General features: G+C 46.5%; 2 protein-coding genes across 4 annotated transcripts in view; both read left to right on the top strand.

Moving 5' to 3' along the window:
* Positions 1-12,245, top strand: part of plcb4b (phospholipase C, beta 4b) — a 75,946-nt gene extending 63,701 nt beyond the window's left edge. For 2 of the 3 annotated variants that reach the window (XM_086188820.1, XM_086188819.1), the window contains exons 28-40: positions 1,464-1,668; positions 2,473-2,561; positions 2,693-2,849; positions 2,934-2,983; positions 4,276-4,341; positions 4,849-4,964; positions 5,666-5,741; positions 5,851-6,026; positions 6,153-6,254; positions 6,628-6,685; positions 7,417-7,503; positions 7,864-7,900; positions 9,167-12,245. In XM_086188820.1, the coding sequence (XP_086044946.1) occupies positions 1,464-1,668; positions 2,473-2,561; positions 2,693-2,849; positions 2,934-2,983; positions 4,276-4,341; positions 4,849-4,964; positions 5,666-5,741; positions 5,851-6,026; positions 6,153-6,254; positions 6,628-6,685; positions 7,417-7,503; positions 7,864-7,900; positions 9,167-9,243 (1,296 nt within the window). In that variant the 3' untranslated portion in view covers positions 9,244-12,245. The remainder of the gene's footprint in view (positions 1-1,463; positions 1,669-2,472; positions 2,562-2,692; positions 2,850-2,933; positions 2,984-4,275; positions 4,342-4,848; positions 4,965-5,665; positions 5,742-5,850; positions 6,027-6,152; positions 6,255-6,627; positions 6,686-7,416; positions 7,504-7,863; positions 7,901-9,166) is intronic. The other variant, XM_086188821.1, reaches the window with a different exon arrangement.
* Positions 12,246-14,917: 2,672 nt separating this feature from the next.
* lamp5 (lysosome associated membrane protein 5) overlaps positions 14,918-16,315 on the top strand; it is an 8,321-nt gene continuing 6,923 nt past the window's right edge. The window contains exons 1-2 of the mRNA XM_086189257.1: positions 14,918-15,681; positions 16,138-16,315. The exon at positions 16,138-16,315 is cut by the window's right edge and continues 1 nt beyond it. Coding sequence (XP_086045383.1) covers positions 15,621-15,681; positions 16,138-16,315 — 239 coding nt within the window. The 5' untranslated portion in view covers positions 14,918-15,620. The remainder of the gene's footprint in view (positions 15,682-16,137) is intronic.

Here is a 16,315-nt window from a genome sequence, read left to right as displayed (position 1 = left end):
CATGAATTCAACTTAAAACGCATTCAAGCAGTGGCGCTCAAACATCCGTCAATCTGCATTGGGTTTGAAAAGCAGTGAAAAGCTCTGTCCCTGTCCTCCATGCTTCTTTTTACCACAGCCATAGATGGTTGTATACAAGCCCAAGATACCAGATTCTGGTGCTGTTTTGACAACACAGGACACAGAAAACAACTCCTCACCTCCTCACGATGTGAACTGGATCAATCAGTTTTATTAAGGAGTCTGAAAAACCTGTGTGTGCACGAGTGCAGTGGGGGGGGGGGGTCAAAATAGTGAGAAAGCAGAAGACTGAAGCTTGTGATGTGACCGTGTTTGGTTTCATTGAGAGGAAGAAAATGATGTGAGAAGTAAGGCGTGATGGGAGAGAGTCAGAGATGGAAGAATAGAAGATAGAAAGGGGCATCTAAAGAGCTAAAGAAAGGGAGAAAGGTGTGCGTGCGTGTGTGCGCGCGCGCGCGTGTGTGTGCGCGTGTAATAATGCTGCTCTCAGCAGAATGAGAAGTCTCTCAGCCATGACTGTGACTCCAGCTCCCTAACACACACCATCAGTCACAGCCTCCTGCAGTGTTGCGCTCTCTCTCTCTCTTTCTCTCGCTCTCTCTCTGACATACACACACACACATACACATACACATCGCTATCAACGCTATCAATGAGAAGCATCACGAGCGGAGCTGCTGGCGAGATTCTTTTTATCAAAATTCCACACACACAAACACGTATGCCCTCAAACACCACACCTTTTGCATGCACAGAGACACACTGCTCTCAAGATGACTCAGAGCCAACAACACACCCCACCAGACCCCTCTCTCTCTCTCACACACACACACACACACACACACACACACACAAACAGTGTGAGACTGCATTTGCGTAAGCACACACACGCACGCGCATGTGCTTCCACCCATCCATCTCTAGCGAGTATTCTGCTGCCTTATCTCTTTACCTTCCCCTTCGTCTAGGTATTAATCATCCTCCTCTCTTGGTTCACTTATCTCCGAGGCCAGTGAAGACTCTCGCTCCCTCACACTCTTTTTTTCAGAGGAATGCTCACAGAAGCTCATCAACAAACACACACACACACACACACACACACATATATATACAAGATATAGTGTGCTCCCCGTGTGTGTACCAACTGAGGAGACGGCCTTGTCACTAGGAAGATACGCTGCATGTTGCTCTGCTATCGTGCTTCTCCTGCTATCACGCTGTGACCGTCCCCTGATAGTGTCCCCCGCACTTTCAGTCTTGACCTTCCCCTTTAATGATGCTGCGTTGGCTTAAATGAGGCCACTGACTTACTGTGGAATAGTTTTCACACCTATTTTCACACCACAGTGAGTTACTCAGGCCCTCCTGCTGTGACTCTTATTTTGTACACTCATCATTTTTCTTTCTTTCTTTATTCATCCTCATTCATCCTTCGCTCCCAGGTGATCTTACCGGATCTGGCAGTCCTGCGCATCGCTGTCTATGACGACAACAACAAGCTGATTGGCCAGCGCATCCTTCCTCTGGACGGGCTGCAGGCCGGCTACCGCCACATCTCGCTGAGGAACGAGGGGAACAAGCCCCTCTCGTTGCCCACCATCTTCTGCCAAATCATCCTCAAGACTTACGTACCCGACGGCTTTGGAGGTGAGGAAATCAAACAGGCATTAAAAGCGAAACATTTGTTACATGTTCACGACACATTAAAACTTTCTTCCAACTGCCAGACATTTTACTGCCCTGCTTTTATTCACAACTGGTAGTAAACTGGCGTCAGCAGCCTTTAGGGAGGGAAAAGTAAAGCGAGGCGCCTCTCTCCTGCGTTCTTCACTCTGCCTTGGGTTGGTTTCCAGCATAATGACTTGCCGCAAATGATGATGACAGCAAATCTGCTGTAATAGAAGGTTTTAAACAGGCGGAGGCATACGAATGAGCAGGACATTTGGAGTTGTCATTAAATAAAGCCAAGGGGGCTTCCGCCGAGGAACCATTAGCTGCTTTCTACCAGATCTGCCACCAGAGTCCCATCCACAACAGATGAACAGCACTTTGCTGGTGGAGGGGCTGGAAATAAATCACTTCCTCTCAAACCAAATGATTTTTTTTTATACGTTTGCAAAAAAAAAAAAAGAAATATTCAGACTCACTCATTAAATGTTTGCACGCACAAGTTTGTTCTTATACTCCGCAAAGCATTTTTACCCCTGATTCAAAATGAATTATCTTGTGAATTCTGATCTCCAGTCAGGCACTGTGACATAAAAGTAGTTTGGAGGGATTTTTGGGAGTTTTTTTTTTTTTTTTAACCACTCCACTAAAGAAGAAGCTGGCTGGCTGACAAACTGACTGATGTTTGTCCTAAAGGACTCATTTAATCAATTAATCTACCCCAACACACACACACACACACACACATAAAATGTTCTTAATAAAGCATTTTGTGTGTTGCAGCTATTGTGGATGCTCTATCAGACCCAAAGAAGTTCTTGACCATTGCGGAGAAGAGAGCCGACCAGATGAAGGCGCTCGGGATTGACACGGTACACAGCGTTCCATACAGTACCATTTTAACCAGATTAGCGGGGTTCCACCAGGCGTCAGGAGTGGAGCAGCTACGCACAAGTACTCAGATGCACCCTTTTCAACTCCATCCGCTCGTTTCCTCCTGCAGAATGACATAGCAGATGTTCCCAGCGGAAGCTCGAAGAACGACAAGAAGGGAAAGGGAAAAGGCGACACGGTGAAGGCCAGCGTGACTCCACAGGCCAGCTCCGACATGGCCCAGACCTCCAATTCCGCCCAGAATAACACGGCAGAAACTAAGAAAGGTATTGACTGACTTTAGAATACAGGCATTGAACAGCTGTTTGTGGGCGCTAACCTCGGTTCCCTGTCTTCATTCACTCGCTCAGATAATGCACTTGTGCCTAATGTCAGCATTGAAGACTTGAAACAGATGAAGGTTGGTAACTCTTGACTCTTAGCTCCATTCAAAGAATCAAAAAAGTACATACCGTAAATTCTGGACTATAAGCCGCGACTTTTTTTCGACGCTTCATGCCCTGCGGCTTATACTCCGGTGCGTCTTATACGAGGATTTTACCTTCACCCTGGGGTGTGGCGGGCAGCGGGCAGTAATTCCCTATTGTTCCTGATGGCAGCTCCAAGTACCGTACTTAGAGAAATTCCTGGCCAAATGTTATGGTAATTTCTCTAAGTACCGTCCAGTCCGTGCCGCGGTGCAGTGTAAAAAGAGCATCACACGATATTTTCAGTCATTTGTACTCACCCTCAAGATGGAGAGCAGAAGAAGGAATGCTTATGATGCAGCTTTCAAGTTAAAGGCAATCAATCTGGCGGTTAAAGATGGAAATAGAGCTGCAGCACGTAAGTTCGGCATGAACGAATCGATGGTGAGACGCTGGAGGCGGCAACATGACGAACTGACCCAATGCAAAAAGACGACAAAAGCTTTCAGAGGTCATAATAGCAGATGGCCCGGACTTGAAAACGCTCTGGAGGACTGGGTCAACACGCAGAGAACAGGCGGCCGAGGTGTTTCCGCCGTGCACCGCGGCTTATTTACCGGTGCGGCTTATACGTGTACAAAGTTGCTTTTTTCCCTAAAATAAGCATCTGCGGCTTACATAACGGTGCGCTCTATCGTCCGGAATTTACGGTATATATGTGTGTGTGTATGCATATATATACAAACACACATATATCCAATGTATTTACAGATATGTAGATATACACACCAAGGAAGTATGTTATTACGGGGTTGTTTTTCATCAGTGATCTGCTATTACACCTGTGAGGGTTAGAGCTATGAAGGATTCCTGCATAATTCAATTCTACAGTTTATATTGTGAGTAAAGCTCTTTTCACGAGGGGTAATTAATAAGCAACTGATTACTGTTTATCAGATCCGGCTTATGTACCATTAATTACGGTACCTTATCACTTCAAATGCAGTTACTGGAAAAAGAACTCACATTTAAAAATAAAACGGAAGAACTTTGATCAAAGAAAATGAATAAAAGTCCTTTATTTTGACAGGCTGGAGTTTTTAAATTTTGCAATTATCATTTCCTCCCGTGAGCGGCGACGTTTGAGGGACACCAGCGGTCCTGTTACAGCTCCTTATCTTGAAAGCACACCTCATATTTACCATTTCACTTGCTCTGCCCTGTCTATTCTACTCTTGCGCTATCACCTGTCCAGAATAATGAATTCTCCTCTCTCCCTGTGCAGACGTACCTTAAACTGATTAAAAAGCAACAGAAGGAGCTCTACACTTTAAAGAAGAAGCATTCAAAGGTGGGTGATTGATTTCAGTCTGGGTAAAACAAAGAGCTTCCTGCTTATTGTGGACCGTCACTGATGCACCGAGGGCCAGAAGCAGGCAGCGGCGCCGCTTCCACCTCTCATCCTCTGCTAACCTCTGCCACGTCCTGAGTGTTCTGTACCCAGTTTTAGATTTCTTCATCGCAGCGCTGTTAAGCATCATTTTTTTAGAACGTATATCATCGTATTTATTTTTCATATTGCAGCATCCATCAAAATAACTGTATATGGTTAGAACTTGAACAATGAGTGATGACAAAAGGATGTTTTTAACATCATAACCACGCTATCGGTAACTAAAGTCCCTCACTGTGTTTCATTGACGGTGAATTTACGTTATTTTAAGAGTTTGACACATTATGGCTTCAGGTTGATGTCACACATCCACATTTCTGAGTGCATCTTAAAGTTTAAGTGACTGTTTTTTTCTTTCTTTTGTTTTTTTTGCTTTGTTTGTTTTGTTTTGTTTTTCTCCAAAAGGATCAAAATATAATGCAGAAAGCTCACTGCACCCAGGTGGACAAGATGGTGTCTCTGCACGACAAGGAGAAAACCACCGTGGAGAAACTGCTAGAGAAAGCCATCAAGAAGCGAGGGTACGTGAGACGGAGAGAAAAGCACCCGCGTTTAGAGACAAGAGGGGAAACTCTGGGACGACTTCATTAACACATCATGAGTGAACTGTGGACTCATCTCAACTTTAGTGGGCTTGGTTTGTTGCGTTAACGGGTTAATTTCTCTCATTATGAGGTGTTAATTATACATTATCTTGATAAAACAAAGGTAAAGAGTTCATTACCTCTGCATTTTGTTTTCTCAGGGCAACAAGATGAATGAACCTCATATCAGGAGGAATCAGCTTCTTGAGATAAAACAATAATTAACCTGTAATCTCAAGCGTAGCCGTTCTTGGCTTCTGTGTGTTTTCCCAGGAAAATATTTGTTTTCTTGCATTGTTTCTTTGTTTTGTGGAGAGCCTGATATGGAGGATATATCTGCTCTTTTTTTTGAGCAACATTGTATGAATAATGTATTTTTTGCTTCAATGATTGAAGAAAGATTGGAATTCTAATTTACAAGGACAGAACTTAAATTAACTTTCAGAGAGGACGTTTAGTTTTTGATCAATGAGATGTCTCTCTTGCTCTCTCTCTCGCTCTCTCTCTCTCACTCTCTCACTCTCTCTATCTGTCTCTCTGGAACCTTCTCTTAAACTTCTGATTTGTTTGCTCAGTAAATGTTGGATATGAATTCACATCATGGCTCAGTTATCGGTACGTATGTGGTTTCCGTACAGGGAAAACAACTGCCAAGAGCTGAAGAAAGAAACAGAAGATAAAATCCAAACACTCGTGGCTGATCACAAAGCCAGGGTAGGACTCCACACGCCCATTCCTTCTGGGGCTGACAGTTCCTCAACTGGGGATAATTGACTGAGGTGTGTGCGTGTGCGTGCGCCTACCTGTGTGTGTGTATGTGTAGGTAAAGGACATCACGGCGCAGCACACTAAAGAGTGGTCAGAGCTGATCAGTAGTCACAGCAGCGAGGAGCAGGAGATGAAGGACAGCCACGTCACCCAGCAGTGTGAGCACCTCAAGAAACTTCTAGCCACAGTCCAGGAGCAGCAGACCCTGCAGCTGAAACTGATCCACGAACGGTGAGGCGCACGCACACGCACACACACACACACACACACACACACTGATACAACCACAGTCCCCCACCCAGCTGCAACAATTACCCATGTGTGTGTCTTCAATGACGTGGCTGTTCCACAATTCAGGCAAAGCAAAGAAATGCGAGCAAATCAGGCCAAGATGTCCATGGAGAACAGTAAAGCTATCAGCCAGGACAAGAGCATCAAAAACAAGGCAGAGAGAGAGAGGTGGGTGTCTCACTCACTCACTCACACACGCACACACACACACACACACACACACACACACACACACACACACACACACACACACCTGCTACAGCTGGATGATGAATCACTTTTATTGCTTAATTTGAATTAATAGTTTAAGAGGATGTTAAAAGGTGATTTTCATTTTTAACTCTGGTAACTCGGGTCAGGACAGTTTTTGTACCCCTTTATATTGCAGTTTTTACCGTTCAAGTGTACTTGGCTGAAGAAAGTATTTCAAAGGACATATACAGTATAGTATAGCTTGTATAAAGAGGGAGTATCGGAGCGTGTAGCCATTTAGCCGCATGTTGAACGTGAACTGTGGTTCCTCTTTGTTTTTGATCTGTAGGAGAGTGAGAGAGTTAAACAGTAGCAACACCAAGAAGTTCCTGGACGAGAGGAAGAGGGTAGGTGCTTCACTGCTGCTGTTGTCCTTTATTAAAGCAAATGTACATCTGTCACAACTGGTGTTAGTAGTATTTAGTGTCACACACATCCTCCAGCTGTCCACGTGTTTGTTATATCAGGCTTACTTCCTGTAACCTCTAGGTGGCGACCATGTGGACTCCAGTTTTATTTTCTATCTCCAGATCTGAGATGGATCTGCTTGATCCGCCAAGTGTAAAAAACAAACAAACAAACATGTAATTGTTGCCACCAGGTTCTTCCTTGGTTCATTTTTCCCCCCTCCACCAAAATGGGTGAAAATCAGCAGCATAGTTTTTGGGTAACAGTCAGAGGAACGCCAGTGAACACACGAGCTCCTCGGTGGAGTCGATACCCTGATAATCAAGTTCATCTGTTGCTACTGCAGTATTTTACTCAGTTGCTCAGTCATTAATATTTAAAAATATACACAAAAAAGACAAGTATACTCATGCAGTGATGATGAAAAACTTGTTGGTTGTGATGAAGAATGATGTGTGCGTGCTTGATGATGGTGCAAGTACACCACTGGATTACGTTCCACAGGACCACCGCTGAGCACTTCACTGCCGTTCTGGTTTATTCACTCAAGACAAATGAGTCTTTCACAGAGGGAAACCTGAACCGCCGCTGTCGCCGCTCTTCTTTCTTTGTCTGTGTAGAGCATCAACGGAACGGTCATGATACGTTGTTGCTGTTGCTGTTTCCACAGCTCGCCATGAAGCACCAGAAAGAAATGGAGCAGCTAGAGAAGAACCAGAGAGAACAGTTGGAAAAACTGGAGAAGTTCAATGAGCAGGTACAACGCTAGAGGAGGCTTGGTGCGCTGGTTTGTGGGAGATTGAAAACACATCTGTTGATCCGTCGGGAGTTCCAGTTTATGAGCCTTCAGAGTGTAAATGAAAGTTGAGACTGGAGACTTGAACTCCTGTGATCAGAAGAACTCGTGCAGGAGGTCCTAACCTAGAAGATCCTCCACAAAATATCAGCTCTGGCTTAACTATTTTTTATTATTATTATTGGTAAAAGTCTCACTGTCTGTGTTTAAGATGTCATTCCTCCATCTTTGTGTTTTGTTTTGACATCAGTCTTGTTACCTGTACATGTTGAACATGTATGCACACATTCATGTTGTTTTGATTTGCTTCCTCTGGCGCAGCTTTTGAAATCACACCATGCAAACAAACAGGTTCCAGGTAGGCATCTCCATCTCCCCCTCTGACATCACCACCCCCCCCCTCTCCATCTCTTCTTCCCTCTCCCCCTCTCCCTCTTCTTCTTCGTCACTCTCCTTAAATCTGTTTGTCCCTGACCGCAGTCTTAAAGTCAATCACTCCTGAGTAAAGCAGGAAGTAGATTACAGCTTTGGAGAGGTTGTAAGATTTAGAGGGAAAAAAAAAAGTGATTCACATTTTCGTTGTGTTGTGAAAATCCCACCTTTTCAGTCTGCAGAGTGTCAGCAGTGTCAACCAGCAGCGTGAGTCATTTATCACCATGACTCACCAGCTGTTGCCAAGCAAAAACAGCCAGCTCACAGTCTGCTTGCACTCCAGCTCTGAGAACGTTGATATCGGAGTGAAAAATACCCACCGTTATCCTTCAGTTCTATTAATAAAGTGCTGAATCATAACAGGAGGGTTAAGACCGCACACTATGAACATCAGAGTGGGACTAGACTGAGAGTGGGCGGCCGTCTGCCTCGACCAGCGGGGTCGGATACATTTAGATGTTTGGCAAAATGTTACATGTGGAGCAGCAAAATCATCCCAGGGGAAACGCATGTAAACTATCAATCAAATAATTCCTCCTGACCTCAAAATGCTGAGTGAAGTTTAGAAAGGAAGATATTATCGGTCAGTAGCCATGAAATATTTATCGCTCTATGATTAGACTACCAATCCAGGATGGTACGAGTCTGTGGTTTGTTGTAAGTTGGTTGATACAAATATGAACAAGGTGGATTCTGCAAACATGGACTGTGTAAAAGAGCCGGACAGACGTTCCAGGGTGAAGACTCTTTAACCTGCATTCTGTCTAACAGCCAGCAGGGGGAGCTTCCACTGGTTAGAGATAGAAATCAGTCTGCGAAAATGACCTGAGTATTCGCTTTAATTGTGACCTCAGGAAACATCATCACGATGAGTTTAAAGTTCCAGTTCCATCAGACATGCGTAACGTTGCCTGCGCCGCCATCTAATGACAACGTTATGTAGCCTGCTGCTTTTTGCATAGTTAATGGGAAATTAAAAGCTCAAGCTCCTCTGTCTTGTCCAAATATGGTCACATCTGGTTTGCAAAAAGAAAAAGAGACAAAAAATAGGTCTTGGCTCTTTTCCACCAATCTGCGGTTGCACATGTAATACCTGTAGTACCTGTAGTACCTGTAATACATGTACTACAGGTACTAAATGTTGTGAAAGTTTAATATGTGTCAGTCCAACAGGGTTGTTTCTCCTCTCAAGGCCAAGGACATGCAGCAGATGGTGAAGTTGGAGGAGGAGATGGACCGCAGACCTGCAACGCTGGTGTGAGCGACTGAGGCCCAGACACCAACCCCCCCCCCACACACACACACACACACACACACACACACACATACACGGCACCGCCCTGTAAACCCGCCCACATCACTTTCTCTGCCTCATCAATATTCTCTTACATGCATAGCAGCCCCCCCCATATTTTTCTATTCACACACACACACACACACACACACACACATATATTTCCTGTCCTCTGCATTTGTTCACCACACACCAGCGTCACACCACTGAACCATCGGTGCTTATCACTGTTTGACCGGGTTATCAAGAGGAAACCAAGCATTTCACACACACACACACACACACACACACACACACACACACACACACACACACCCTCCCTCCTCCACTCCATGTCCATCTAAACTCCACCAAGCTGCAGCTACTGCAGACACACACACTCACACACACTGGATTATTATTTCTCTTCCTTTTTTTAAACACACTCGCACACAAATCCTGAGGTCCAGGAACGGCGTGGCGGAGGGAGGCGGCCGCGCATAAGAGTTAACATCATTTCAGCACAAGTGGATAAACTTTGTGAATACACTGTAGGCGCCACACCAGTCCTGTCTGAGCACCCTCTGTGTGATAGGCCGTCATCACCACGTGGAGGAACATGTAGCACTGCACTACTGTAGGGTCTCTGTTTCAGTAAGAATGTATTTTTAAAAATTACTGTATGAAGGAGCGGCCATCCCGGTGTCACCACGCAAGTTCACACGCCGACATTTTTGTTGTTCAACGATGTTACGACTCGTGAGTTTTAAGAGCAACGTTGGGTTCACGAAGGTTAAAAAAAAAGGAAGCGAAGTTCACCTCGACAACATGGCAGGTCCACCCGGAGGAGCTTTGGCTCAGTGTTCCCCGTAAAACTCTGTCACGATGACGGGGAGCAAGGAAGACAAGGCAGACAAGGAAGATATACTCAAGGAGAACTGCAGTATCCCCTTAGGGGACAGATCGGAGTATTTGTACGTGAGATAACAATGGAAGAGAAGGCATTCCCTCAGACAACAGGACTCTAGTGTTGATCTACTGATTTACCAATTCACAAAATTTGACAGCTGACATGAAACAGTGTACAATACACACACACACACACACACTTAGTGTTCAACCATTTATAACGCCAGCCGTTCTAATATGAATATCCATTTCTGATATTATTTGATATATGTTTGCAATATATTGACCAATAAGAAAAATCCTGACATCGTATCAACGCGTCCTGATCAGCCAGAACTGGTGACAACTGGGCCAATTAAAGCAGGAGTTCTAATGTTTTCTACTGTATTATCTACTACCTGCTGCTGGTGGTAGAAGTAGTAGTCGTAGTAGTAGTAGCAGTAGTAGTAGCAGTATGATTGTACGCTTGTGTTTTGAGCAGAATTGATTTGTTAAATTGAGACAAAACACACAAACCAACAAAAATTCAAAGATGACTAATAGAATTATTCGTGGTTTTTTTCCTTCCTATTTTCTGCTGCCTCGATTTTTCTGTCTTGAATATCAAGAAAATCAGGCGTGGTGAAAACCCCCCAGTGTTACGGTTTATTTGGTTTTTCTTTTGTCTTTTTTCAAACTTGCCATCATCTGTTTGATAATTAGTTGATACCGATAAGTTTCCAGTGAGGAGGAGGAGGAGGAGGGTGGTGGTTGAACACCTCGCTAAGAATATGTGTTGATTTAATTCCAGTGTGCAGGTCAGATGTGGATCATACTGATGTTTCCTGGGAGCGTCAACTAAATTGAATACTGAGCCAAAGTTGTACAGGTAGTACACAGGTAGTACACAGGTAGTAATGCCAATCAGTCCGACTCCCTCTGGTACTTCTGCTGTACTCTGGTCCTACTGAACCAGCTCAGTCTGAGTTCCCTGCGTCGTCGAACTTCCCCCTTAAAACCTTCGTGACCGCAACGTAGCGACCTCAGCCAGTTCTCCCTCGTGGTTTCCCTCCTCAGCTCTGGTCCGGATGCACCACCGCGCATTTGAGCCGTGGACTCTGACGTCCAAGCCGGCGACTACGAGCGCCCGGGGTGACGTCGGAACCCGCAGAGACACTGAAGAGGGAAATGCGAGGTACTGCTGAGGCGCCGGGGTGTCCACTGCACTGTCACGTCAGGTATTAGCGTTGCTGACACGCATCCACCAAAACCACGAAAACAAGGTGTCATGAAGGAGCCGTGGGTGAAGCAGCTCGGGCTCCTCCTCCGCCGTCGCGCACGCGGAGGTGGACGGGATGTTTTTGTAAATACTGGAATGTTCCTGGTTTCATTTCCCTCTTGACCGTTTGGGTTCCGTCATTCAAGGGCTCGAGGAGAGAGCGCAACGGTTGGATGTCGGGGAAAAGACATTTTATCAGCCACTGTTTGTTCTTTCTTTATGCTCCTCTTACCCCCCCCCCCCCACTACCGCGCCTCCACCAGGCCACGGTACCACCCCCCCCCCCCCCCCCCACATATCTAGTGCACAGATAAACGAGTAAAAGTGCTTTTAAATTTGAATCCATCGCTTTCAAATGTGCCACTCAGTGTCTGTTAGGATGTTTAAATTATTTTATGGAAGGATAAATGCCAAATTAAGGGGTTATTTATATGAAGAAATATATATATAAATAAATGAATATATATATTATATATATTAGATATAACGTGTAGTTTAAGATTGTTTGTTAGAGGCTTTTTTGCACTAGTTGAATGTTTCCGTTGTGTGAGTTCATGTAACCTTTCGCCTCCCTAGTTTGTCAAAAAGCAGATTATTTTTGCAGAGCAACGTCACCGATATGAGTTCCTCCGTTTCTACCGTACCTCCTCTGTTTTCTATTTTAACTGTAGCTTGTTGACAGACCATCCTGTGCGTGTTTTTGTATTTATATTGTACTGTTCAACTTATATAGCAATGAAAATACTGTTGTTATCCAGCTCCTTTAATACTGTTTTATAGTATGTGTACCAATAAATCCAGGTGTAAAACGGGACTCGCGGCTCCTCTTGTGTGTCCTCACTGCCGCCGTTGTGTCATGAGCTTGTTTGATTGGATGTAGAACGAGAGGAGGCGGGCCAGGAGTGGACCAGGAAGCATGTTCCTGCCTCCCAAAACTACAAACGACCCAGCCTTGGCAGTAACAGGGGTCCTGCTGTTGGGGGTGGAAATACAAGATCTTACAATCAAGTGTTAGGAGACCAAAAGTACAAATTTTCCAGAATAAAATAAACTGAAACAATGACGAACAAAACAAGCTTTAGTGTGAAAAGTTGAAATGACATTCAATGTAATCACTGTTCCAAATTTTGAGATGAAAAAGACAAAATTCTGAGACTTATCTTATTTTTTTTAAATTAAGTCAAAATTCTAAAATGAAGTATCTCACTCCTTTGACTATTTAATCTCTGAAATGATATTTAATCTCACAATTTTGTCATAAATTTGAGGTAAAAAGTACAACAGGAAATATGTGATGATTGAAAATTATATAAATATGATTACAAAAGGCTAGTTTTTAGATATTTTTTTTTTAATTAAAAACTTCTTTAAACTTTTAACTGAAGTCCTAGAATGGCTGTTTATCTCATAATTGATCTTTAAACTCCAGATTTGGACCCTTTTAACCTCAAAATGTTTATTTTTTGGAACATCAGGAATCTTTATTGAAGCCCAGAAGAGAATAAATGAAATAATTGATCCAGTTTTCAATCACAATCGTGTGCTAGCAAGTTCAACTCAGGAGAAGAACCCAGGTTTTCCTTGAATCTCTGTCGTGGTTCTGCTGGTTTGCGGTTCTCAGCGGTTCGTTTCTCCGGCCGCCGGTCCCGTTGACCGCCGCTGTCCGCTCTCATGCTCGTGTCCTGGATGAATTAAACATCGTCACCGGCGGCGGAGGCGCTTTATTGTCGCGGAAGCGGCGTATTTCCATGAGAAAGACGAACAAAGGCCGCTAATGATAGTTTGTGTTGCTCGGCAACTCCGCGACTATAAAACGCGGCTGGACCGGCGCCTGGACCCGCTGCAGCCGATGGAGGAATAACTCTTGAAGTTCCCTACCGACTCAGGAGCCATGTTTAAACTTCCAGGCGAAGACGAGCATGCAGGAACGAAAATCCTCCTGGAGGCGATGTCCAAGGACCAAGTCCATCTGGCCAGGTTCGTCCTGGACGCGCTGGACGGGGGAATCGTGGACTCCAGGACTGAAAGCGCGCAGACGCCCCTCATTTCTTCCATCCTGCTCCCGGGCGGCCAGACTCGCTGCAAGTTCATGGAGCTCCTGCTGCAGAGAGGAGCCAACGTCAACGACAGAGACGCGGACGGACGCACGGCGCTTAGCTACGCGTGTGAGAGGGGCTACCTTGACGCCGTGAAGGTGCTGGTGCGCAACAACGCGGACCCGGAGCTGGTGGACGCCTGGGGGAACACGGCGCTGATGTACGCGGCGGTAGCGGGTCAGTCCCCTGTGGTGGAGTTCCTGGTGAGGGCGTTCAAGCGGCTGGGGCTGCAGGTAAACCGGCAGAACCAAGCCGGCAACTCCGCCGTGGAAGTGGCGAAGTTCCTCGGCCACACCGAGTGTTTCTCCGCGCTCACGAACTCCAGGAAGAGTCACGAGGTGTGGGGCGGCGGCGGCGGCGACAGTTTGGAGCAGAAAGTTGAACACGTAGCAAACCAACTTGAGCACATCCTCGCGTGTGATGACGTTGGCAGCTGCAGCAGCAGCAGGAGAGCACGGCCTCGAGTGAGCCACCACCCGTCGATGGACTCTATAGAGAAGGAGTTAGACCGGGAGAACGATCACCCCCCCTCCCCTCCTGAGGTGGTCTTCTCCTGGGTTCTCACCCCTAAACCTTCCCCCCGGGTCGATCGCGCTCCTAAAGCCGGTGGGAAACTGCTCATCCCTCCTCTGAACCAGAGCTGCGAGCCCCACAAGTCCGGATTCTTCTCCCCCCGGGCCGGCAGGAACCCCCCCGCGCCCTCCCCCCTCGACATCCTGCTGACTCCCATCCTGGGCAGAAAAAGTGAGAAAGAAACAGAAAAGTGTAAGATGTCAGACTTTCGCCGGTGTCACGACAGCTTCTACCAGAAAAGATGCAGTTTACCGAACGGCGTCTTCTGTCCAGCCGCCCAGGTGCGCGCGCCGGTGCCTCCGCGTAAATCCAAAACCGTTAGGAGGCGCGCGGCGTCCCCGAGCTCCAAGAAGGAACACCCGCAACGTCCCGTCGCTTCATCAGCGACTTTCTCAGCGTTGGGCAACAAACTTTTACGCCGATTTACTTCCCCGGAGTTTAGGAAGGAGAAGGAGCCGGACCCGGTGGTGACGTCAGGTCGAATCCCGCGATCGGAGACGTTCCCGCAGAGCCGCAAACACCCGCAGGTGGACTGCAAAGCGAGCGTGGACAGCATCAGCTCGGTAACGTGCGAGTTTGACTTCAGGGTGTCTGACCGCGTCACGAGGAAGAAGTTCGCTACTCCACCGGAGATGTGACTCACTCCTTTAAAAAAAAAAAAAAAAAAAAAAAAAAACTCCGACTGACCCCGAGGAACTCTCGCGAGAGGGTCCACCTGAACGCGACCTTGACACCTAGCAACCAAGCTAAACACGCCATTTGCGTCAAATCCCAGACTGGTGGGGGGGGGGGGGGGGGCACGCCTGTCACCAGTATCCTTTTTTTGTTGATTGTAAACGTGAATAAACCGCCAGTGTCATCAGTTATCCTCATTTACGTGTGTTGTTGTTGTTTTGATGTTTTTGTAAATAAGCAACTACAAATAAAGGAGAAGAAGAGGAAGAATTCTTGGTTGTTCCTCGAGCGTTTCTGCCAGATTCAACAAGTCAGAGTTCGTGGTTGAACCCGCGCGGTGACTGGCAGCTCCTCACGCCAACTGTTTATCAAGTAGAAGTTAAAAAAAAAGAGTCTCGGTGGAAATGCCGGGATCGGGAGGACGTATGTGCAGCACGTGGCAGAAACACTGAACACTACCGGCAGCAAATACCGGGTACGATGACCCGGTTCTAGCCGGTGTTACTGGGCGTAGAGAGTTAAACCCGTCAGCCTAAGAGAAGGGGGGGGGGGGTCTGCTGTAGACCTCCAGAACTCTCAGGAACCGGTTTCTTGTGCAGCTCAGACCGGTTCTTACGTCCAACGTGGTGATTTTTTTTTTTTTTTTGCTGCATTCACGATGATCTGAGCGTGACTCCTGGACGCCGAGTAGAGGAATCCCTCCTCTCTCTCTCTCTCTCTCTGTCTCGCTCTCTCTCTCTCTTTCCTTCTCTCTCCCGCCTCCCCTCTCCGCCTTTTCTTTATCTCTTTTCTTTCCGTGGGCTCAGCACAGGCTGGCCAGCCAGTAAACCCCCCGTTTTCAGCACCGGGGAAGCTGATAAAGATGGGACGAGCCGGTTTCAGCACCACGGAGAGCGCCGGGCTCCTGCTGCTCAGCATGTTCGGTAAGGGTGTGTGTGTGTGTGTGTGTGTGTGTGTGTGTGTGTGTGTGTGTACAGTTGTCGTGACTCCTCACTGCAGTGTGTTGTGTGCGTGCATACGTGTGCACCACTGTGTGTGTGTGTGTGTAGCTTCTTTTATTTTCAACACCGGATCGTTCCATCTCTTGTTGCTCCTCTGATGCTGCAGATTTTCAGTCTCCTCGTTTTGAACGTGATTTTTTTTTTACTTCATCGGGCTGCTCTTTCTGCTGATTTTGCCTTTTTTGGAGTGAGTGAGTGAGTGTGTGTGTGTGTGTGTGAGTGTGTGTGTGTGAGTGTGAGTGAGAGAAAGAGAGAGAGAGAGAGAGAGTGTGTGTGTGTGTGTGTGTGTGTGTGTGTGTGTGTGTGTGTGTGTGTGTGTGTGATTGTGCTCCATCACTGGGCATCACCACCCTGGACCCAACTTCTCCCCCCCGGCAGGTGTGCTGGCGCTGTCCGTGGTGCTGGCGGAGCAGGAGGGTGAGAACCTGTCTGGACTCTCCACAAACCCAGACAAAGGAATCTTCGCGGTCCGGGAGAACGGAACCACGTGCCTGATGGTGGAGTTCGCCGTTAAATTCCTTGTGCCATATGACGTGCTCGCGCTCAACGGGATAGA

The sequence above is a fragment of the Aulostomus chinensis genome, chromosome 20 (assembly GCF_037954235.1).
Source record: "Aulostomus chinensis isolate RoL2024-O1b breed Wild chromosome 20, RoL_Achi_v1.0, whole genome shotgun sequence".
In the NCBI taxonomy this organism is placed as follows: domain Eukaryota; kingdom Metazoa; phylum Chordata; class Actinopteri; order Syngnathiformes; family Aulostomidae; genus Aulostomus; species Aulostomus chinensis.
The sequence above is the reverse complement of the archived record's forward strand: the minus strand, read 5'-3'. Positions and strand labels throughout refer to the sequence as shown.